Genomic DNA, 17,422 nt, shown 5'->3' with positions numbered 1-17,422 from the left:
GTAATGTGTGCGTGTGTGTGCGCTTGTGCATATGTTTGAGTTGAATGCAAGTGCAAGCAACTTCCAATTTTCTCAGCAGAATTGGCAGCCTCCTGACCCCTCTCACTTGTGATCTGGTTTGGAACGATAATGGGATTTGAATCCTGATCTCAATGATAATAGTATCACGATAATCCGTTTTTATCATGATACTAGACATTGAAAGGACACTTTATCAGACAATAAATCCTTTTTGAGGAAAGTGGATGGGTTTTTAATCTAAATGTTGTTGCCAACAGCCAATTTAGAGCAGTTGAAAATTATATTGCGATAACATGGACATAATGAAATTCAATATCGTAGCTATCGTTGAACACGTTTTATCGTGGTAAATTGGTAGTATTGATTATCGTGCCAACCCAACTGACACCAAACACCCCACTCTCTTCCTATCTTGGATGACATTTTCAACCTTCTAACACTACCCCTTTCCCACAGACAATGGACAAGACTCCATTTCCAACACCCTATTCCCTAACATAACACATGCTGCTCTTCGGGGAATGTAAAACTGCTTCCTTTCCACACATTCTCTCCAACAGAACCACTGATAGATCACCAATAGATCAGTGGTCATCAAAATCAGTGTTTTTCATGGAAAGTCAGACAATGCAAAACTAAACCCTGGGAGAGTGACTAGATGTTTTCACTACTACCGATGCCAAGAAGGTGCCAGGGAGTGTGTGTGCCTCCTTGGAACTGGAAGTAGTGAAAACAAATCCAGTCACTTTCTCTTTCCCAGCATATTTTGACACTGGATAGAGCCGCTCTGTTTCCTGCAGAGAAACAGTCCCACTACACCCACATCCATGTCTAACCCTCCTCTAACTCCCCCACCCTTGCACCTGCGTGGTGTTAGTCTCCCTCTCTCTTTTATCTCGCTTCCTTCCCAGGTTACGGACTTGTGCAGGAAGAGCTGCTCTCCCCAGCCTCCATGCAGTACAGTCTGCCCTCTCCGCTGGGAGCTGAGCCCTACTGGCAGGAGGTCTCCAGCCTGGAGTGTGCCCCCATCGCCACCACCGAAGAAGACACCCTGATGGAGATGTCAGACGTGCAGGTGTGGCCCTCGGGGGTCAGCCCCTCCCTGGTCACAGTGGAGGACTCGTCCCTGGATGGCAGCAGTCGGGCTGACGACTCAGAGGGGGCCACCCTGTCCCTGCCCTGCAGCCTGAGGCGCCCCAGCAGTGGGGCCAGTGGCTCCATCATGGAGCTGGAGGAAGAGGAAGAGGAGGAGGAAGGGGAAGTAGAGGAGGAGGCGCGGCAGGAGCTGGCGGACAGGGACAGGGTGAGGGCCAGCGGCGCCGTGCCAAAGGTCAACCTGAATGGCCAGCTGGGAGGTCAGAGGTCGGAGGGCAGGAGGGTGGAGGTAGCAGCATCAGTGGTGGGCAGCAGTGTGACTGGAGGAGGAGCGAGGGGAGGAGGAGGACTAAGACAGAGTTCAGAGGAAGGGCTTTCTGTTGTTGCAGGGCAGCAGGTTTATGCCCAGCTGTGTGAGATGTCAGGACTGAGCCGAGCAATGGAGCACAATGGAGACAACAGGTAAGACTCGGTCAGGGGTTCAGACTGGTCTAGCCAGACAGACCTTATTCTCTGTATGTGTGTACATAATCCATACTCAAACTCAATCCATTGTGGCATTCTCTTTTTGTGTCTTTTATCTGTCTGTCTTGTTCTCTTTCCTACTCGTGTCTCTGTCGCTCTGTCTGTCTGCTCCTCTTTTTTCGTTGTCTCTTTGTCCCTGTCTCCCTCTCCCCTCTCTCTCAGGGTGGTTGGGGGAGGTGCTTTCCAGCCGTACCTCCCCAACAAGGACTCCCTGCGCGGCTGGGCAGGGTCGCAGGCGCCCAGGCTGCCCCGGCAGAGTGTGGAGACGCTGATGATGTCACCAAGGTCTCGTGTACCCCAAGAGGCTCTGCTGACACCGGTGTGTGACATGGGGGCATTCGGAGGTGCTGTGCAGGCACCTGTTTGGGACACAGCCCTTCGACAAGGTGTTGGGCTTCTCATCAAGAGGCAGGGCTCCAGGTTGTCATGCCTACCACCTGCCGCTTCCTGTGCCTGGAGGAGGGACTTCCTGTCCATGCCTGCGATAGATAGGACAATCTTTTAATTTGGTTTCAATCAGAAAAATTCCAGCCATCAAAACCCAAATGTTGACGTTATGTCACGTCATTATCTGAAATTGGCTTAATGGGGCAACGTTGTGTTGTGTGGGTTGTAAACCTGTGTACTAATGTCATGTGGTTATTTTATGTGTTTTATCCTGATGTTTTGACACAGATTGATGCCGATAAAGAGGACTATGCTGTTGAGTTCCTGGCTGAGGAGCAGTTGGTGGACGAACATGGAAACGTTGTCACTAGGGAGGTTAGTTTGTCCTCTTCTGCACGACTATTTCTTCCCTAATATAGACTCACACACTCACAAATAGATACATGGAAGCACACACACACGCTCACAAATGCACGTTGCGCAGGTCAGTGTTAACTCCTCTGTGTATTTTCTCCTTCCCTGCTCCCTCCCTCCCTGCTATACTGTAGGTGGGGGTGGATGTGAGGAAGGGTGCTCAGTCAGTGAAGCGCAACAGTCTGCGGAGAGTAAAACACTGAAACACACATACCCAGACCTCAAGGTATGGGACACATAAGCACATCTTGCAGTGCTTGGATAGATGCTTTTAGAAGTATCTATCAGACCCCTCAGAACCAGAGAAGGTTGAAGTTAAACTGGCTATTGTAAATGACAAACCCCTGCACACTACTCCCTTTGCAATAATGTTATAAAAGTGAAAGATGAAAGAATCTTTGTTTGCCAGCTCTCATCAGAGCATGGATGGCGTACATTACATTTCATCCCTTTTGAATGGGAATACATCTCTGGTTATCTTTAAGTGTTGTTCATTTTTTATTTAATCAACTGGGGGAAAAATGGTTTCATATATTGTTTCTTCTTCGTCTTGACTGGCTACCTCTGTCCCTTTCTTTAAATGTGATGAGATTGTAATAGTTGAAAATAATTCCCTTTTTACTGAAATCAGTTTTTTCTCTGTACCGTAGAACCGGACATCCACTGCCAAACCATCCTCCACAAACAAAACGCCAGGTGACAGGGGACAACAGGGAGGAGACTAGAGAAGACTGAAAGAAGGACTAAGATCAGCAAACAACAAATACAAACACAACATCATCTGCAGAATGACCCTGGATCGCCACAACAAGAAGAAACGAGAAGGAGGTCTACTTGTAGTTTTGTAACATAAAACAAAGATACTTAACTAGAGTAGGGCATGATTTTTTTCTACAAAAACGTCATAAAATCCAACCAGAAAAAAAGCAACAAAAAAGTGCTTCCTGTCAACTGTAATTGCATGATTGACTGCTGGTGCATGACCATTGACCTTTGAACTGTCATTATCTACAAACTCAATTGGTACAGGTTATGGGGCCGACCCAGGACTGACTGGGTCAGGGACGAGTTTAAGGACCCCCCACCCCTCCGCCCAAAAGGATTGGTTGGTGTTAGCAAGTTGAGTCTGGTAACACTACTGCCAAAAAACCTAATATTTTTTCCGTCTTCAGATTGCTATGATACAGTCAATCCAATGCTGAGCTTACCAATGCTTCTTTCACTTGGACCCTATTTCCTTGTTATTCTATGTGATATATGCACTATGCTCTGTGGATGTGCGTCTGTGTGTGTATTTCTACCGCATGTGTTCTCTCGCTTCTGGCTTGGCACTGAGCCGTGTCCTGGTTGGTCAGTGCTCCTGTGATGTCACGGTGTGCTCAATGTGGGAATGAGAAACCCACCGTGCTCCCCTACTCGGGAGCGTCTGTCTGTGTGTGACGTCTTTCCTTTGTGAACGCGCTTCTCGTGTTCCTTTAGCTCTGTTCACCCCAGTTCCACTTTGTCTGGCTTTGATAGGGACTATAGCTTCCTCCCACTGTTTTAGGAGGGTGTGCTTTATTCAGACAATGGGAATGTTTTTCCAGATGGGAACAAAAAAAAAGTTTGTCGCTTGATAGCATTGCGTGGCAGCCAGTGTATTCTAACATTAATGCCCAACACATCCCAGCTTTACGGTAGCATGGGGTCCCCTTCCCCTCCTGCCATGTTGACACCACACTCCTCTCCATCAACTCCTGGAGCTCCAACTTAAATCTCTACCCAATCAGCTTCATCCACCACTCTCTCTCATATTCTCTCTCTTTGCTGTGGCTATAACACCTCACGACATCGCCCTTTTGTGGTTCACATTCAATTGTGCTTTTGATTTGAGGGGGTGAAGCAGACAGGGGATTAATGATCAGTGTGGATATTCATATTCATGGGAAAGGGATGGAGGTAAATGTGAAGGTTTAGATGGAATGCTAGAGACTAGCATAGCTAAGCAAGTAAGGACAGACTGACAGATAGCACTGTGATCGCCCAATTTAACACTGACCCCTGAGCCCATGTACCCTGTACTGTGAACTTATAGACACACACACACACACACCTCATAAATGCATACACACACACACTCACACATGTCCTTAATACACACATGCACACGCACATACAGTAATTCATTTATTGTGCCCTAGTTGTTAAGAGAAGCCTGGTCGGACTCAGATTATGTACTTTGGTACTTTGCCACAGCAATAATATCAGACAAGAAGGGATATATATATGTATATGTATATATATAATATATATGTGTATATATATGTGTGTGTGTGTGTGTGTATACAGTGGGAGGGTGGGTGTTCTGTATCTGCATATTATGGTAGCATTTAAAGCATTTCTCTCTCTGAAATTGGTGCAGACAAATCAGAAGTATGCATGTATACAAAAGATACAATCCAAGACGGTATGCAAACAGTTTTCCCCTCACAAATGTGATCCGTTCAATGCATTCACGATTGACATTTCGTAATGGTATCTCCTCTGTTCCTCTGACCTTCATGTTGTTGTATTAGCATGGTGGCACTGCCACCTGGTGTTACAAAGAGGTATCACAGTCTAGATAACTGGATTCGCGCAGCAGCAGCTGGGGGGCAAAATAGTAAAGTTTTCGGAAAAGGATTTGGTCCAGCACTTAACGTAGCAGATATTACCCAGGATATGCTAACTTCATACATTGAATCTTAGGAATGGATCTCTCATGGTAGCATGTATTTACTATATATGTATGTAGTGTGGTTGGAGTGAATGTGACTATGAATGATTTAGTGAATAGACTAGTAACACGTCACCGACACGTATTCCCTGCCAAATCAGTGCACATTAAAACCTCATCTGTTATGCCACATATATCACATATCACTTATCATTCACTCTTATTCCACTCAGGTTTCAGTTTTAGCAGGATCCAAGTTTTGCCCTGTTTTTGAGTTCAGAGCCCTCTGTAGAAAGAGAACCATGGGTGTCAACATGAGTGTTGCGGAATCAGTTTGGGTTGTTGTGTGTGTGTGTGTGTGTGTGTGTGTGTGTGTGTGTGTGTGTGTGTGTGTGTGTGTGTGTGTGTGTGTGTGTGTGAGAGAGAATGTGGTGGAGGGGTCATTGGTAACAGGTGAGGTGTAATTATAAAAGGGTAGCCTTTAGTTTGTATGTTGGTGGATTCCCTGAAAGGTCTGTGGTCTTTAAGCCTCACCTCTCCAGGTCACCTAATTTATCTTAGAGCAGCAGTGTAGCTGTTTGACTTATGTTGCTGCTTTGGGTCTGAATAGGCTAAGGATGAAGAAAAGTGAGACTCAATCAGCAATCAATCAGTCAATCAATCTATCAATCAGGTTTTCCACAAGAACAAGACACTGATACCTGATATGGATGAGATATAGAGACCATAGTCCTGAAAGGTATTTAAAATGGATGTACAGCATGTTTGATTAATCTCAGATGAAGGGGATCTGTGTATGTGGGTTTAGAGGTTGGCAAGATCAAAATGAAAGTTGAGCCGGTCCACAAGCCTTTGCACTGTGAGAACTGTAGACTCCGTGTGTGTGTGTGTGTGTGTGTGTGTGTGTGTGTGTGTGTGTGTGTGTGTGTGTGTGTGTGTGTGTGTGTGTGTGTGTGTGTGTGTGTGTGTGTGTGTGTGTGTGTGTGTGTGTGTGTGTGTGTGTGTGTGTGTGGTGTTCAGAAGGTTGATGAGGAGAGATGGACATGGTTTTAAAACTAGGGACACAACATGAGGACATGGAAATGATCATGTATTTTAAAGAGTATTTTAAAATGACCGTTGCAAAGAATAGAGATCACCTATAATCCTTTAGAATGGAAATGTGACAATATTAAAACGCAATATGATATTACTCTACTAAGGAATGCAACTGCACACATGCACAGAAAATGTTTTTATGAAAATATATGTATAAATATATGACAAAATATATTTCATTAGAATGCTATGCACCCTTATAGAGTTGTTATGGATGTTCTTTAAGCATATTAACTAGACTATAGTATAGGTAGACGGCCACATCGTGGGGAATGTAGAGGCTTTGTAGGTATTTCAAATGGTTTCCTTTTCTTTTTTTTATTGTCATGGAGAGAGGAAAAACAAACGTGAATATGTATTCAAGCCTTTGTTTCAATCAGATTTGATTCTGACATGAAGATATGTATAGGTCATCTACTCTGTACACCAGCTCCAACCATTTACAGAAATGAATAGAGAAAGATGTGAACATAACTGATGTGTTCTCTTACACATTTTGATGTGTTTGAGAATCAAATGTAAATTGATGTACGTTTGTAAATGTAAATTGTAAATCTATATGTATGTGTATAAAGGTAAGTACATTGGTGCAAAACAGTTATCGGGCAGAGTGGTTCTTATCCTTTGTTTCAAAGACTTAGGCCTACGTATTAAGGCTATCCATGTACTCTCACAGGAATATTTAAAACCTTATATATATTTTTGAACAATCAGAATTCTATCATTCAGTTTACATTAAGTTATTTAGGCTAAAACTACAACTCCCTGTGAACTCTCCCTTATTTTGTTTATGCAGGAAGACGTCCAGTTTCTTTCTGCGGTACTTTCAACGTTGTTTTGAGGAGCACTTACGCTAAATTATTTTGTAGTTGTATTGGAGGCACGTGGAGGGCAAGGTGACCCGAAAAGATTGAATGAGGAGAAAAACTGACCTTTAGATGTGAAATTTGCGCGCTGTCTGTCATCTGCTTTACGTTTGGTCTTGTTCGAAGGGCATGGTTTACAGCTGTTTGGTTTGTATTCGTAGTTTAAAGGATGTATTCGGGGGTACTGGGAGTCAAACGAGTCAGGCTATCCCGACCACCCGCCCTGTCATCAACGATGTGGCCCTCGTGCCTCAAGATTATTCTACAACACCAGGAGGGACACTCTTCAGTATGACCCCTGGAGGTATGTGAAACTCAATCATAATAATAGCCTTGTAGTAAATACAATAATATATTATTTTAATAACAGTCATCATCGTCGTAACAATGTAACGAATGGCGGGACAGGGAAGTGAACCCTGATCAATGGCGTGAAAGACAAATACCCTATATGCATCGCGTCAATAGGGTTTACTCACTTGTTGAAATGAAGCGGAAACAATGTTGATTCAACCAGTGTGGCTCATAATGGGAAGGCATGTCCCATGCTTCGACTACTCAGCGGTCTAATGGCCACAAAGACGCCATCCCACTTCTGACACCAGTGTAGCGAACCCAGGTTGCTGTCGTGAAAAGCAAACACCCTACACATCATGCCAATAATTAACTCACTCGTTGGACATTGTAACATAGCTCATATAGGGATGATCGCAACAATAATAATAGGCCTAATTTAACATGTTTATTCTTTATCATTATTATTATTAATATCTGGTGCTTATTTGCCTTCATCTACCCTGTTTGTAATCTCTCTTACTGCCAATCGACCTCCACCAAACCCACCCAGGCACCAGAATCATCGACGACAGGAAAGTTCCTCCTTGAGTGTCGAACCGCCTCTCTGGCGCGCACCACTCCCTGTCGCCCTGATATCCCAGGGGTAACCAGCCCCCTCTCAGACAACACAACCACTGACACAGCCCACCCTAAACAGAACCCCCCCAACAACCTCATTCCACCACCAGACAATAGTGCAGGTAAAGGTCAGGTGTGTGAGTGTGTGCACATGCATAGACGTGTTATATATTAGCGTCTATAATTTTTATGACTTTTCTATTTTCCTGCACGGTTTTCATCTTGTTTTTTTTTTGCAGGGAAGGATGCTCAATTTGAAATGGACATTTAGCCATTTGATGGATCTGCTGGAGTATTGCAGCCTTGAGGATAACAAGGAACGTGTGTTTTACTGTGTGTTTTAAGCTGTCTCCTTCGTTTAATGAACACGGCATTATAAAAGGGATGAAGAGACTGCCTCCTAGTGCTGCATTATTTATCTGCAGGCATAAATCAAATCGCTCAGGAAAAGAAAACACGAACATGCAATATTTCCTCACTCCTTCCTCCATTGATTTGATGTTATTTACTCATTGTCCTGTCTGAAGGATAATGTTTCAGTGTTCTCCAATAGAATTTTGTATACCCCAATGGCATTCTCAGAATTTGTTGCGGTTAAGTATTGGTGCAGGCCAGGGGTGGTCAACTTTGATGGGGGAGGGGGCTACAAAAATGGGGACTCATCATGGGGGGACACACAGTGGCTCACGGGTCCGCATACCCACACATTCAGTTAGAGCCGGCCCTAGCAGAATTTGTTGTATCCCTTTCAGCCTCCCCGCCCACATTTTTGTTTGTTTGTTTCAGTTCTAAAGCAAGTTAGCTACAATTCTTCACATTTTGCCATGGGGCAGAGAGAAAAATTAGCAGTTTTTACAGCTAATTTCCTACAATTCTACACATTTTGCCATAGGGTGGAGACAAACGTTTACAGTTTTTAATATGATATCTGATGATCAATGGGGGCCCCCTGGTCGGTAATTCGACCATGATTATTACAAGTTTAGATCGTTTTTGACCTTTGTGTATTCTACCATTCTAACTCTCAACAGTAAGTTGAGAACCTATGTTAGTTCCTAAAAATGTATTCGTAGGCCTACAAAAGGGCCAGTTGCCCATCCCTGGTGTAGGCTAATGTGTTGATTGAAAAACTGCTTCATATTTTTCCAGAGGAACTGAAGCTGAATAATAACATAAAAAAACATCTTTGTCATCCATTTTTATTTCATCCTTGCGTGTTCTCTCTACTATTAAGTGTCGAGAGAATATACCATAGAAGCAGACTGCAATTAATTGAGGATTTATTAAACAAACATACTTCGAGTCCTTTAAAAAAATACATTACTCATTACTCTAATATTTACATTTTAAAATAATACTGTATCAACACTGGGTCATACAGAGGAATTAAAGCACTTAAGGGGTCTGCGTTGTCCTTGCCTTAATCATTAGTCCTTATACATTATAAGTGATTCTCTTCATCCTTTTTTGACGATTCTCGTGATCTTTTTCAGTGCTTGTGTTCAGTCTGCTTCAGTGTCTGGTATAACCATAGTGTACTGGCTGAAAGCAGCAGCTGTCCTTGTAGAAAAGCCTTGAGCATTGAGACTACACTCACAGTGTAAGCCCACACCTTTGCACCTCAACTTTCTTCCTGAGGCCTGCACATTGAGAGCAGAAGCTGGGACAGAGTGGTGTTTACCTGGGATGGATATAGTGTCCATGTTGGCACACAGGCTGATCAGTGGCAACCACACTCCTCCACCACCATACCCTCGAAGTGCCGCGTCTCCACCTCACTGTTCTCGTAGTACAGCATGGAGAGAGGGGCCAGGCGGGTGGGCACACAGAACGGGCATGGGACCCTGTCTGGGTGGTGAAGTTTCAGCAGACTCTGGAGAGAGAAGAGAGAGATGTTAATGCAAGTGAAATCATAAACTAAGGGGAAAAGGCAATATTGTAATATGAAACAAATCAAAGGCTCTATTTCAAGCATTATTTTCAGCAGTGATCATGTAGTGTTGGCAGTTTTACCTGCATGTAAGCATGGTTGGTGGGGGTGAAGGTCTCGTCCACTGGGGTAGGGCAGCTGCCCTCACAGCGGTAGGCATTGTAGCGCTTGGGGTAAACAATCCACTCGTTCCAGCCAATCTGGTCAAAGTCCACCCACATGTCCACCTTCCTGCACAACGGGTCCTTCCTCTCCTCCATGGGGGCCACACCAGGGGCCACCCCAGCCACTCCTGCTCTCTGGTGGTACCCATGCCTTTTCCTGCGACTGGTTCCTTTCCCGCCCTCTACCTCTACGCTGGCAGCAGGGTCGGCCCCAGCTCTAGCTCGCTCCCAGTCCAGAGTGACGTACTTGGAGTGCTCAGCGGTGTGAATGAGGGTGGGAGCCCGCTTCTCTGCCTGGTGCTTGGAGAAGACCACCACCATGACCCGGTCGGCTGTGGGGTGCAGGACCCTCTCTTGTCCCTCCTCCTCCTCTCTCTCCACTGGCCTGCGCACTTCCTGGCCAGGTGCAGAGCCTCTCTGGTGCAGCCAGTAGTAGTGGAGCAGGGCGGTGACGTTGAACACCCTCCAGTTGGATGTGGAGGAGGTCAGAGAGCTTGGCTCTGCCTTCAGGTGGCCCAGGAAGAGGCTCTCCTTTGGGCATGGCGGGCTGGAGTAGGAGCATCTCTGGGAGTGGTACATGTCCACAGTGACACGCTTAGAGGCAGAGAATGCAGGCAGGCGGATCCGCAGCTCGGAGCGCTGGACCTTGTCACTTGCAGAGATGGAGGACATGTCAAAGGTGACAGACCACCTCCCACCGATTTGGTGACAACCTGGGGAGATAACATAGAAAATCAGTTCGCAATGCATGATGCAGAGGGCAGACTAGGATTATGAAAGTGTGCAATCATCTCTCTTTCACCTCTGTGACTATCAGACTATGTCCCATTCATTACAATCACAGATGGTGTCACATGCCTTTTATTGTTGCCCACAGCGAGCAAGTAAAATGCGTGCCACAAGACAGCTTTCACACGTCCTCTTTTGACATGCGATGAGCAGTTGATCAAGTAGAATGTTGTTACTGTCACACTGTGTATTGCTCCGCGCCTGACACTGTTATAACAGACAGCCTGGGGCTAGTATACACACTTTTAAATAATACCCGCTGAAATTATGCATATGGAAGGCTCTTCACAATAAACATTGTATAAGGTGTCCAAGTGCTAAAATAATTACTATGTTTACTGAGGGTGAATTTAATTATGCAAACATAATAGTTCAAATATGACTTCACATTGAATTAGTGTGTCCAATTATGTTGCGTAAAAGTGCTTTCACACATCTCCAAAACATAATATAATTAATTGTAAACAGAAAAAAATCCACGATATAAACTGTTTTGTTTTGTAAAATAAAAATACTCACTTTTGGCAACCAGACTGAGTACGTAGTCAGAGTCGTGAAGGCGGGGGTTGTCATCGTTGTTGGTCCGGGCGGCGCTAACAGTTGGCGTCCTGGCGGTGTCTCCCTCGAGTAGAGTCCGGTAGAGCTGCATCATGTAGAGTGGGAACCTGTTCGAGTGACGAACAGGGTGCCTGTGACCTCCGCTTGGCGGGGGAAACCTACGAATCCCGTGGAAGAAAGCATCACGGTTTCCTGGGAAATTCTCTGCTCCAACCACACAGATCGAGTCCACCAGAAGCGCCAAGAAGAAAGCCAGAGTGAGTCCTTCCATAATTCCAGGTTATTTTAAGTGTATTATTTTCCTGTAAAATTGAAGCCAGTGAAGCTCTTGTTGTGAGAGACAGATATATAGGGTAGAGCTCCTTTTCCCGTTGTGAATACCTCAGGTGAGATGCTGTCTGCTGGAGTGAGAATACTTATAACAACCCTGTGTCTTTCTTGAAGAGTTCTGTCGTGCCTCGAGCTTTTGAAGTGAATGTGTGATCCACGGGAGAACAGAGAGTTCAAAGGCCAAGGTCGTTGTGTAAGGCAATCGAAACCAACGGCTCTTTGGAGTAGGCCAGGTGTTAAAACTTGAATAGCACTGCACTGAATGTTATGTATCAGAGATCTCTTTGATAAGGAACCACGATAAAATGAGTTAAGCAGATTAGTAGCTGGACATTGCGCTTTGATGAATGGGAAGGAGGAACGAACAACACACGGTTTAATCACTCCAATGGCCTTTTTATTAGATGGGTCACAAGAAGAGGAAGTCATCTCTTTATCACCTAGGTAAGAAATCTAGAAAGCTGACCCAACTTGTCTTTACGAAAATGAAATGTCAGTGCTCAGATTGTATAGGCTTAAAATGTTTGATCATTCTTTATGACCACAGTATTTATAACTTATTTTATACCAATCACGGATAACAAATAATTGTACGAGCCTTCTCGCAAGACAATGAGACAGTCTTATCAACCTTATAATCACACACATTACAGCTTTCTGTTGGTTCCTTTTACATTGCAAAGACATGCTAGTGACGAAATGGAATTGGCATATTTATTTTTAGAAGGCCTGTGCAGTCTCCTTGTGTTAAGCATCTCTTGGATATGATCTGTATAGGTGTAGGCTAGAGATTATTTGCTGTATGATAGATATTCTCTGAAGAGGGACTAGCTACGGTTAAATAAATGTTTAAAAATATATATATATATTTTAAATACAGGGATTCATAGACTTCTAACTAGCCTACTTCTTTCTTGGAAGAATCTGAAGAAAGACACAGCAAAGTAGGTGTATGGGAAATATTTGATGACAAAAAGGTGTGAAAGAAGGCTTATGATGATGGTGCACGATATTTGGTGGAGCTTGCACTTTTAAATGCTTTGAAGAGTAATCTTCAAAAGATATTTGAACTCTACCATAAACAATAAATTAATCATTTCCATAGAAAGTATTTTATTGGAAAGAAAGTAAAGTAATTGCAACAACTCTGATTGGGAAACAGAAGCAGGATTTAGGGTGTTTAGCTGCATATTTTATTTGTACCTAGTTAGTATATTTGATATTGGAATTTTATGGAAATAAATGTAACCTTTTGGAAATTGTATTATTAAAATTAATATCTGGTCACATTGACCAGATAAAACACAAATTAACAATGTTTTAGCAATTGTATTCAATAGCTTACAATGTATTAGTACAATGTATTAGCTATTGACAATGTATTAACAATTAATACAATTAAGAATGTATTAGCTATTGCATTCAATACAACTAACAATTAACAATTAATATATTTAACCATACATTAGCTATTAACATTATATTAGCTATTGTATTCAATAGCTTGTTAGGCTACAGATTTTATTTAATTTTATGGAAATGCTGTTCTTTATTAACATCTGGCATATAAACCAGATAACACATTAATTAAGATTACAAATGTATTTTGTATAGCTTGTCTTTTGTTGCACTATATCAAATCAATTATATTTCCGGGCAAAGAACAATCTGCAATAGTTGATAGGCTACTACTGTTCAGTGGACATTTCCAATTGAAGTGAAACAAATTATTCAACCACGGTCAATAAAAATAGATTTTAGGCCTAATTGCGATACAGGGATCGACTGAGCCAAGGCTACAATAAAGTGATACAATTAGCTCAATAAATAATGTTTAGGCAGTTTTATGAGATCTACCGTGAGCCTATTGTTTTTTTTCCTTTATTTTACTAGGCAAGTCAGTTAAAGAACAAATTCTTATTTTCAATGATGGCCTTGGAACAGTGGGTTAACTGCCTGTTCAGGGGCAGAACGACAGATTTGTACCTTGTCAGCTCGGGGATTTGAACTTACAACCTTTCAGTTACTAGTCCAATGCTCTAACCACTAGGCTACCCTGCTCACTAGGCTACCCTGCTGCCCCATCTTAGGCCCACCTCATGCACAGGCTGGCACATGTAGCCAACACCCTGATCTGAACAGGTTTGGCTTTGGATCCATTTATTATCGGATCCATCCAGCAGGGGGAAATGTGTGGCTACGAATCAACAATCTAATGAGCAGTCAGTCGCTAAACTGAAATAACTGTTCTGTTCATATTGGAATCTTGATGAGTTTTTACTAAGCATTATTAGTCCTCTCTGATGGCGTGAGTTAATTTATAGAGCGAGAGAAAGAGATCTGTGTGTGCGTTTATTGGAAGTAGTGAGGGGTTCAGGGGGAATATGAAAACTTCTACAGTGCTATAATGTGCGCTGGTGAACTGACCAACTCTTATTTAAAATGGGTTCGATTGCCATCGACAGGACCAATTGTGTTAAGCATTACTACTGTTGGTGAGTGTGCAGCAGTGTATAGGGGCCTCTAGGAGCCCATTACCATCAGCTCCATGAAGGGCTCATATTGGACATGTAAAGGCAATGTGAGGCAGAGCGGGACACCTCATTCTGTGTCAGTGACTTGAGCTCCAGACTGATTGCCTAATTAATTGGCAGGGATGTTGATCGCTGTGAATTAGTTAGCAAAATAGATGAGTCCCAAGCAACAGCAATGAAACCCATATGGGGGTGTGGGAGTGTGTGTTGAGGGAGGGGGGAACAGACCCAGACTTTTGTGCTTCTAAGGAGAAAAGAAGCGTGTGTGTCTGTGTTAGAGCCGGCTAGCAAACAAAGAGGCTGTCAAATATTAAAGGGCTTTCCAGTGGCCCCTGCGTCAATAGAATAATGGAGATAATTATCCCTGGTGCGGAGGAGAGCCGCCAATTGAAACAGGGCCCTTTGATAGCAACTTTAATTCAGTATTGCTGCTATTTGATTAAGATTCAGTTGGAATGGAGCGGTGTGTGAGTGTGTGTCCGTCCGCGTGCGTGCGTGTGTCAGCCCCAGTCTTTAGGTCCTATTAAAATAATCGCTGCTACGTTACTGTTGCTCACCGTAATGCATTTAATAGACAGAATTATGCATCTTTTAAAATACAGAATGTCTATGATATTTATGGTTCACGTACTCTGGTCAAGTGTCCAAGGTCAAGGGTCAATGTGTAGGCTAAATTCAAATTGCCCATAGTTCATGTAATAGATTTACGTTGACACTGACATATAATATTCATTACTATCACTAATGGTTCCTCTAGTTATTAACTGAGCTACTATCACAGTGCCTCATGTCATAACTCTGTAGAGAGCTGAAATTCAAGAGCTGAGACACATGTCTGTCCTCAACCCCAGAGAACATAATGTCTTTCTTTGACTTAGAACCGTTGTAAGGCTACAGATTTCTCTATATGTAGTTTGCAAACAGGGTGCTGTAAGCTTTGCCCTTTACTTAGTGACTCAGATAGCACCCACTGTCCTCGATGCCCAGTGTGCCCATTCTCAGTCCTAACAGTCCTGCCAATCGCCCTCACTTAATGACTCAACAACCTTTTACGGCATCAGACAGTCTATAACTCCCATGTTTAATTGCTAAATCGTAATTATTTCACACACTCTATATAGACTTTTTCTATTGTGTTATTGACTGTACGTTTGTTTATTCCATGTGTAACTCTGTGTTGTTCTTTGTGTCGACACTGCTTTGCTCTATCTTGACCAGGTCGCAGTTGTAAATGAGAACTTGTTCTCAACTGGCCTACCTGGTTAAATAAAGGTGAAAGAAATAAAAAATATAACCCATAATCTATAGCCCCCAGAATGCACAATTTACATGTATAGGACTGGGAGGAATATGATGATTGTAGCAGTAGAACAGCTGATAGTGTCTGCAGTCTGGCCAAAGGCTGATATGTGGTGTTTAGAGTGTCTGGTGCTTCTTTGAGACTCTGGTCGGAATCAAAACGTGTTTCTCACTACTCCATTTGTTTGGAGGGCTTTTGATGAAAACCTCACTGCCATTAGAGCAACCACCCTCAGCCGTGTGGTTAGTGTAGCTCTTTCTAGACAGGCTAACAGTGTTCTGAACAAACTAGTCTGACATGAGTCAAGTTATGCCAATCTTATTTACGCTTACTTTAGTCATAGATGTTAAATGGTACCAGATGTTAAATGGTATGACGTTATGACTGCATATCTGTGACCTCACAGACTCTTTGTCCACAAGACAGAGTTGTTGTCAATTGAGACATGGATTGTGTGTGTGCCATTCAGAGGGTGAATGGACAAGACATAATATTTAAGTGCTTTTGAATAGGGTATGGTAGTAGGTGTCAGGCCCAACATTTTGTGTCAAGAACTGCAACACTGCTGGGTTTTTCATGCTCAACAGTTTCCCGTGTTTATCAAGAATGGTCCACCACCCAAAGGACATGTAGCCAACTTGACACAACTGTGGGAAGCATTGGAGTTAACATATGCCAGCATCCCTGTGGAACAACACTTTCGTCACTTTGTAGAGTACTTACCTGACGAATTGAGGCTGTTCTGAGGGCAAAGTCACACATTTGATGACTTGAAACTCGACTTGATATAAAATAACTTGAGACTTGACTTGGACTTATCGCCTCAAAACTCGGGACTCGACTTTGACTTAAGACTGATGACTTTAAATTATATGGCCATGTTTTGTAACATTATGTCACTTATTTTGTGGCACAGTCTGTGGATCAAACTCCGCGAAGGCCGAGACCTTAGCCGCAACATCGCCCGTGCAAAAAAAAAAAAAGTGCAATAGATTGGCTTGTGTAATGCACCGTTTGCTGATTGGACCAGCAAACTGTCAATCAACACAGATCAGATGAGTTTTGGAACATATTGCTGATTCTTTTGGAGAGCTATAGAATCGTAGGCACAAATTGTAGGGAGTGATGATTGCCAGAATGAATAAATATGCAGCTCCAAAAATGTTTGATGTTCAAGAATATGAACTGTTTACGTTGCAAGCTCACCAGCAATGAGGCATCAAGCAACAATTACGAGCACAGGCCTACTGGTCTTTTAGGAGGCCTATGTCAAAATTGCTTGAAATTGATCATTATTTATGACGTTTGCATTTGGAATATGTTGTTTGAATGATTTATTACTGTGGGCATCTCCACTTGCTCTCCAAACGTTAGCCAATGGAGAGTGATATGTTCTCTTCTTTAAATGCTTGTTGTTGCTTTCTTTCACACGTTTAAATGCATAGGCTACATGGTAAATATATACTGTATACCATCTAATCCTAATTGCTAGCAGTCAATCATTACATCCACGTAACGTTTATTCCAACACTTAGACATTTCTGTTTCATGTTTGATACAATGGATCACCAAGACCAGTACATAAATCGACACTCTGAGCACGTCAACCTGCCTTGCATTCTGCTGATGTCACACCCTTACACCTGCTACAAGGACCCTATTTTACAATTACATCATCAATTACATTTTGTAGACAAAATAATGAAAGGGGTTGTCTGGTAGCCTCAATAAATAGATTGGTTAGGTTGAACAAGTCATTGCATGTATAGATATTTGTTTTTACTTGACTTGTGACTTAACT

General features: G+C 43.0%; 2 protein-coding genes across 5 annotated transcripts in view; one reads left to right on the top strand and one right to left on the bottom strand.

The window, feature by feature from the left end:
- The window catches only part of ank1b (ankyrin 1, erythrocytic b), a 102,036-nt gene extending 94,815 nt beyond the window's left edge, over nt 1–7,221 (top strand). For 3 of the 4 annotated variants that reach the window (XM_052521280.1, XM_052521281.1, XM_052521279.1), the window contains 5 exons: nt 933–1,578; nt 1,804–1,960; nt 2,317–2,403; nt 2,577–2,668; nt 3,093–7,221. In XM_052521280.1, the coding sequence (XP_052377240.1) occupies nt 933–1,578; nt 1,804–1,960; nt 2,317–2,403; nt 2,577–2,645 (959 nt within the window). In that variant the 3' untranslated portion in view covers nt 2,646–2,668; nt 3,093–7,221. The remainder of the gene's footprint in view (nt 1–932; nt 1,579–1,803; nt 1,961–2,316; nt 2,404–2,576; nt 2,669–3,092) is intronic. The other variant, XM_052521282.1, reaches the window with a different exon arrangement.
- Nucleotides 7,222–9,279: 2,058 nt separating this feature from the next.
- Nucleotides 9,280–12,049, bottom strand: ndr1 (nodal-related 1). The gene is made up of 3 exons (XM_035772418.2): nt 11,419–12,049; nt 10,030–10,823; nt 9,280–9,889 (listed from the first exon to the last, which is right to left on the bottom strand). The coding sequence occupies exons 1-3, from the start codon at nt 11,726–11,728 to the stop codon at nt 9,737–9,739; spliced, it is 1,257 nt and encodes a 418-aa protein (XP_035628311.1). The 5' UTR covers nt 11,729–12,049; the 3' UTR covers nt 9,280–9,736.
- Nucleotides 12,050–17,422: the final 5,373 nt, after the last annotated feature.

This window comes from Oncorhynchus keta, chromosome 6 (assembly GCF_023373465.1).
Source record: "Oncorhynchus keta strain PuntledgeMale-10-30-2019 chromosome 6, Oket_V2, whole genome shotgun sequence".
Taxonomy (NCBI): Eukaryota; Metazoa; Chordata; class Actinopteri; order Salmoniformes; family Salmonidae; genus Oncorhynchus; species Oncorhynchus keta.
This window is presented reverse-complemented; position numbering and strand designations above follow the sequence as displayed.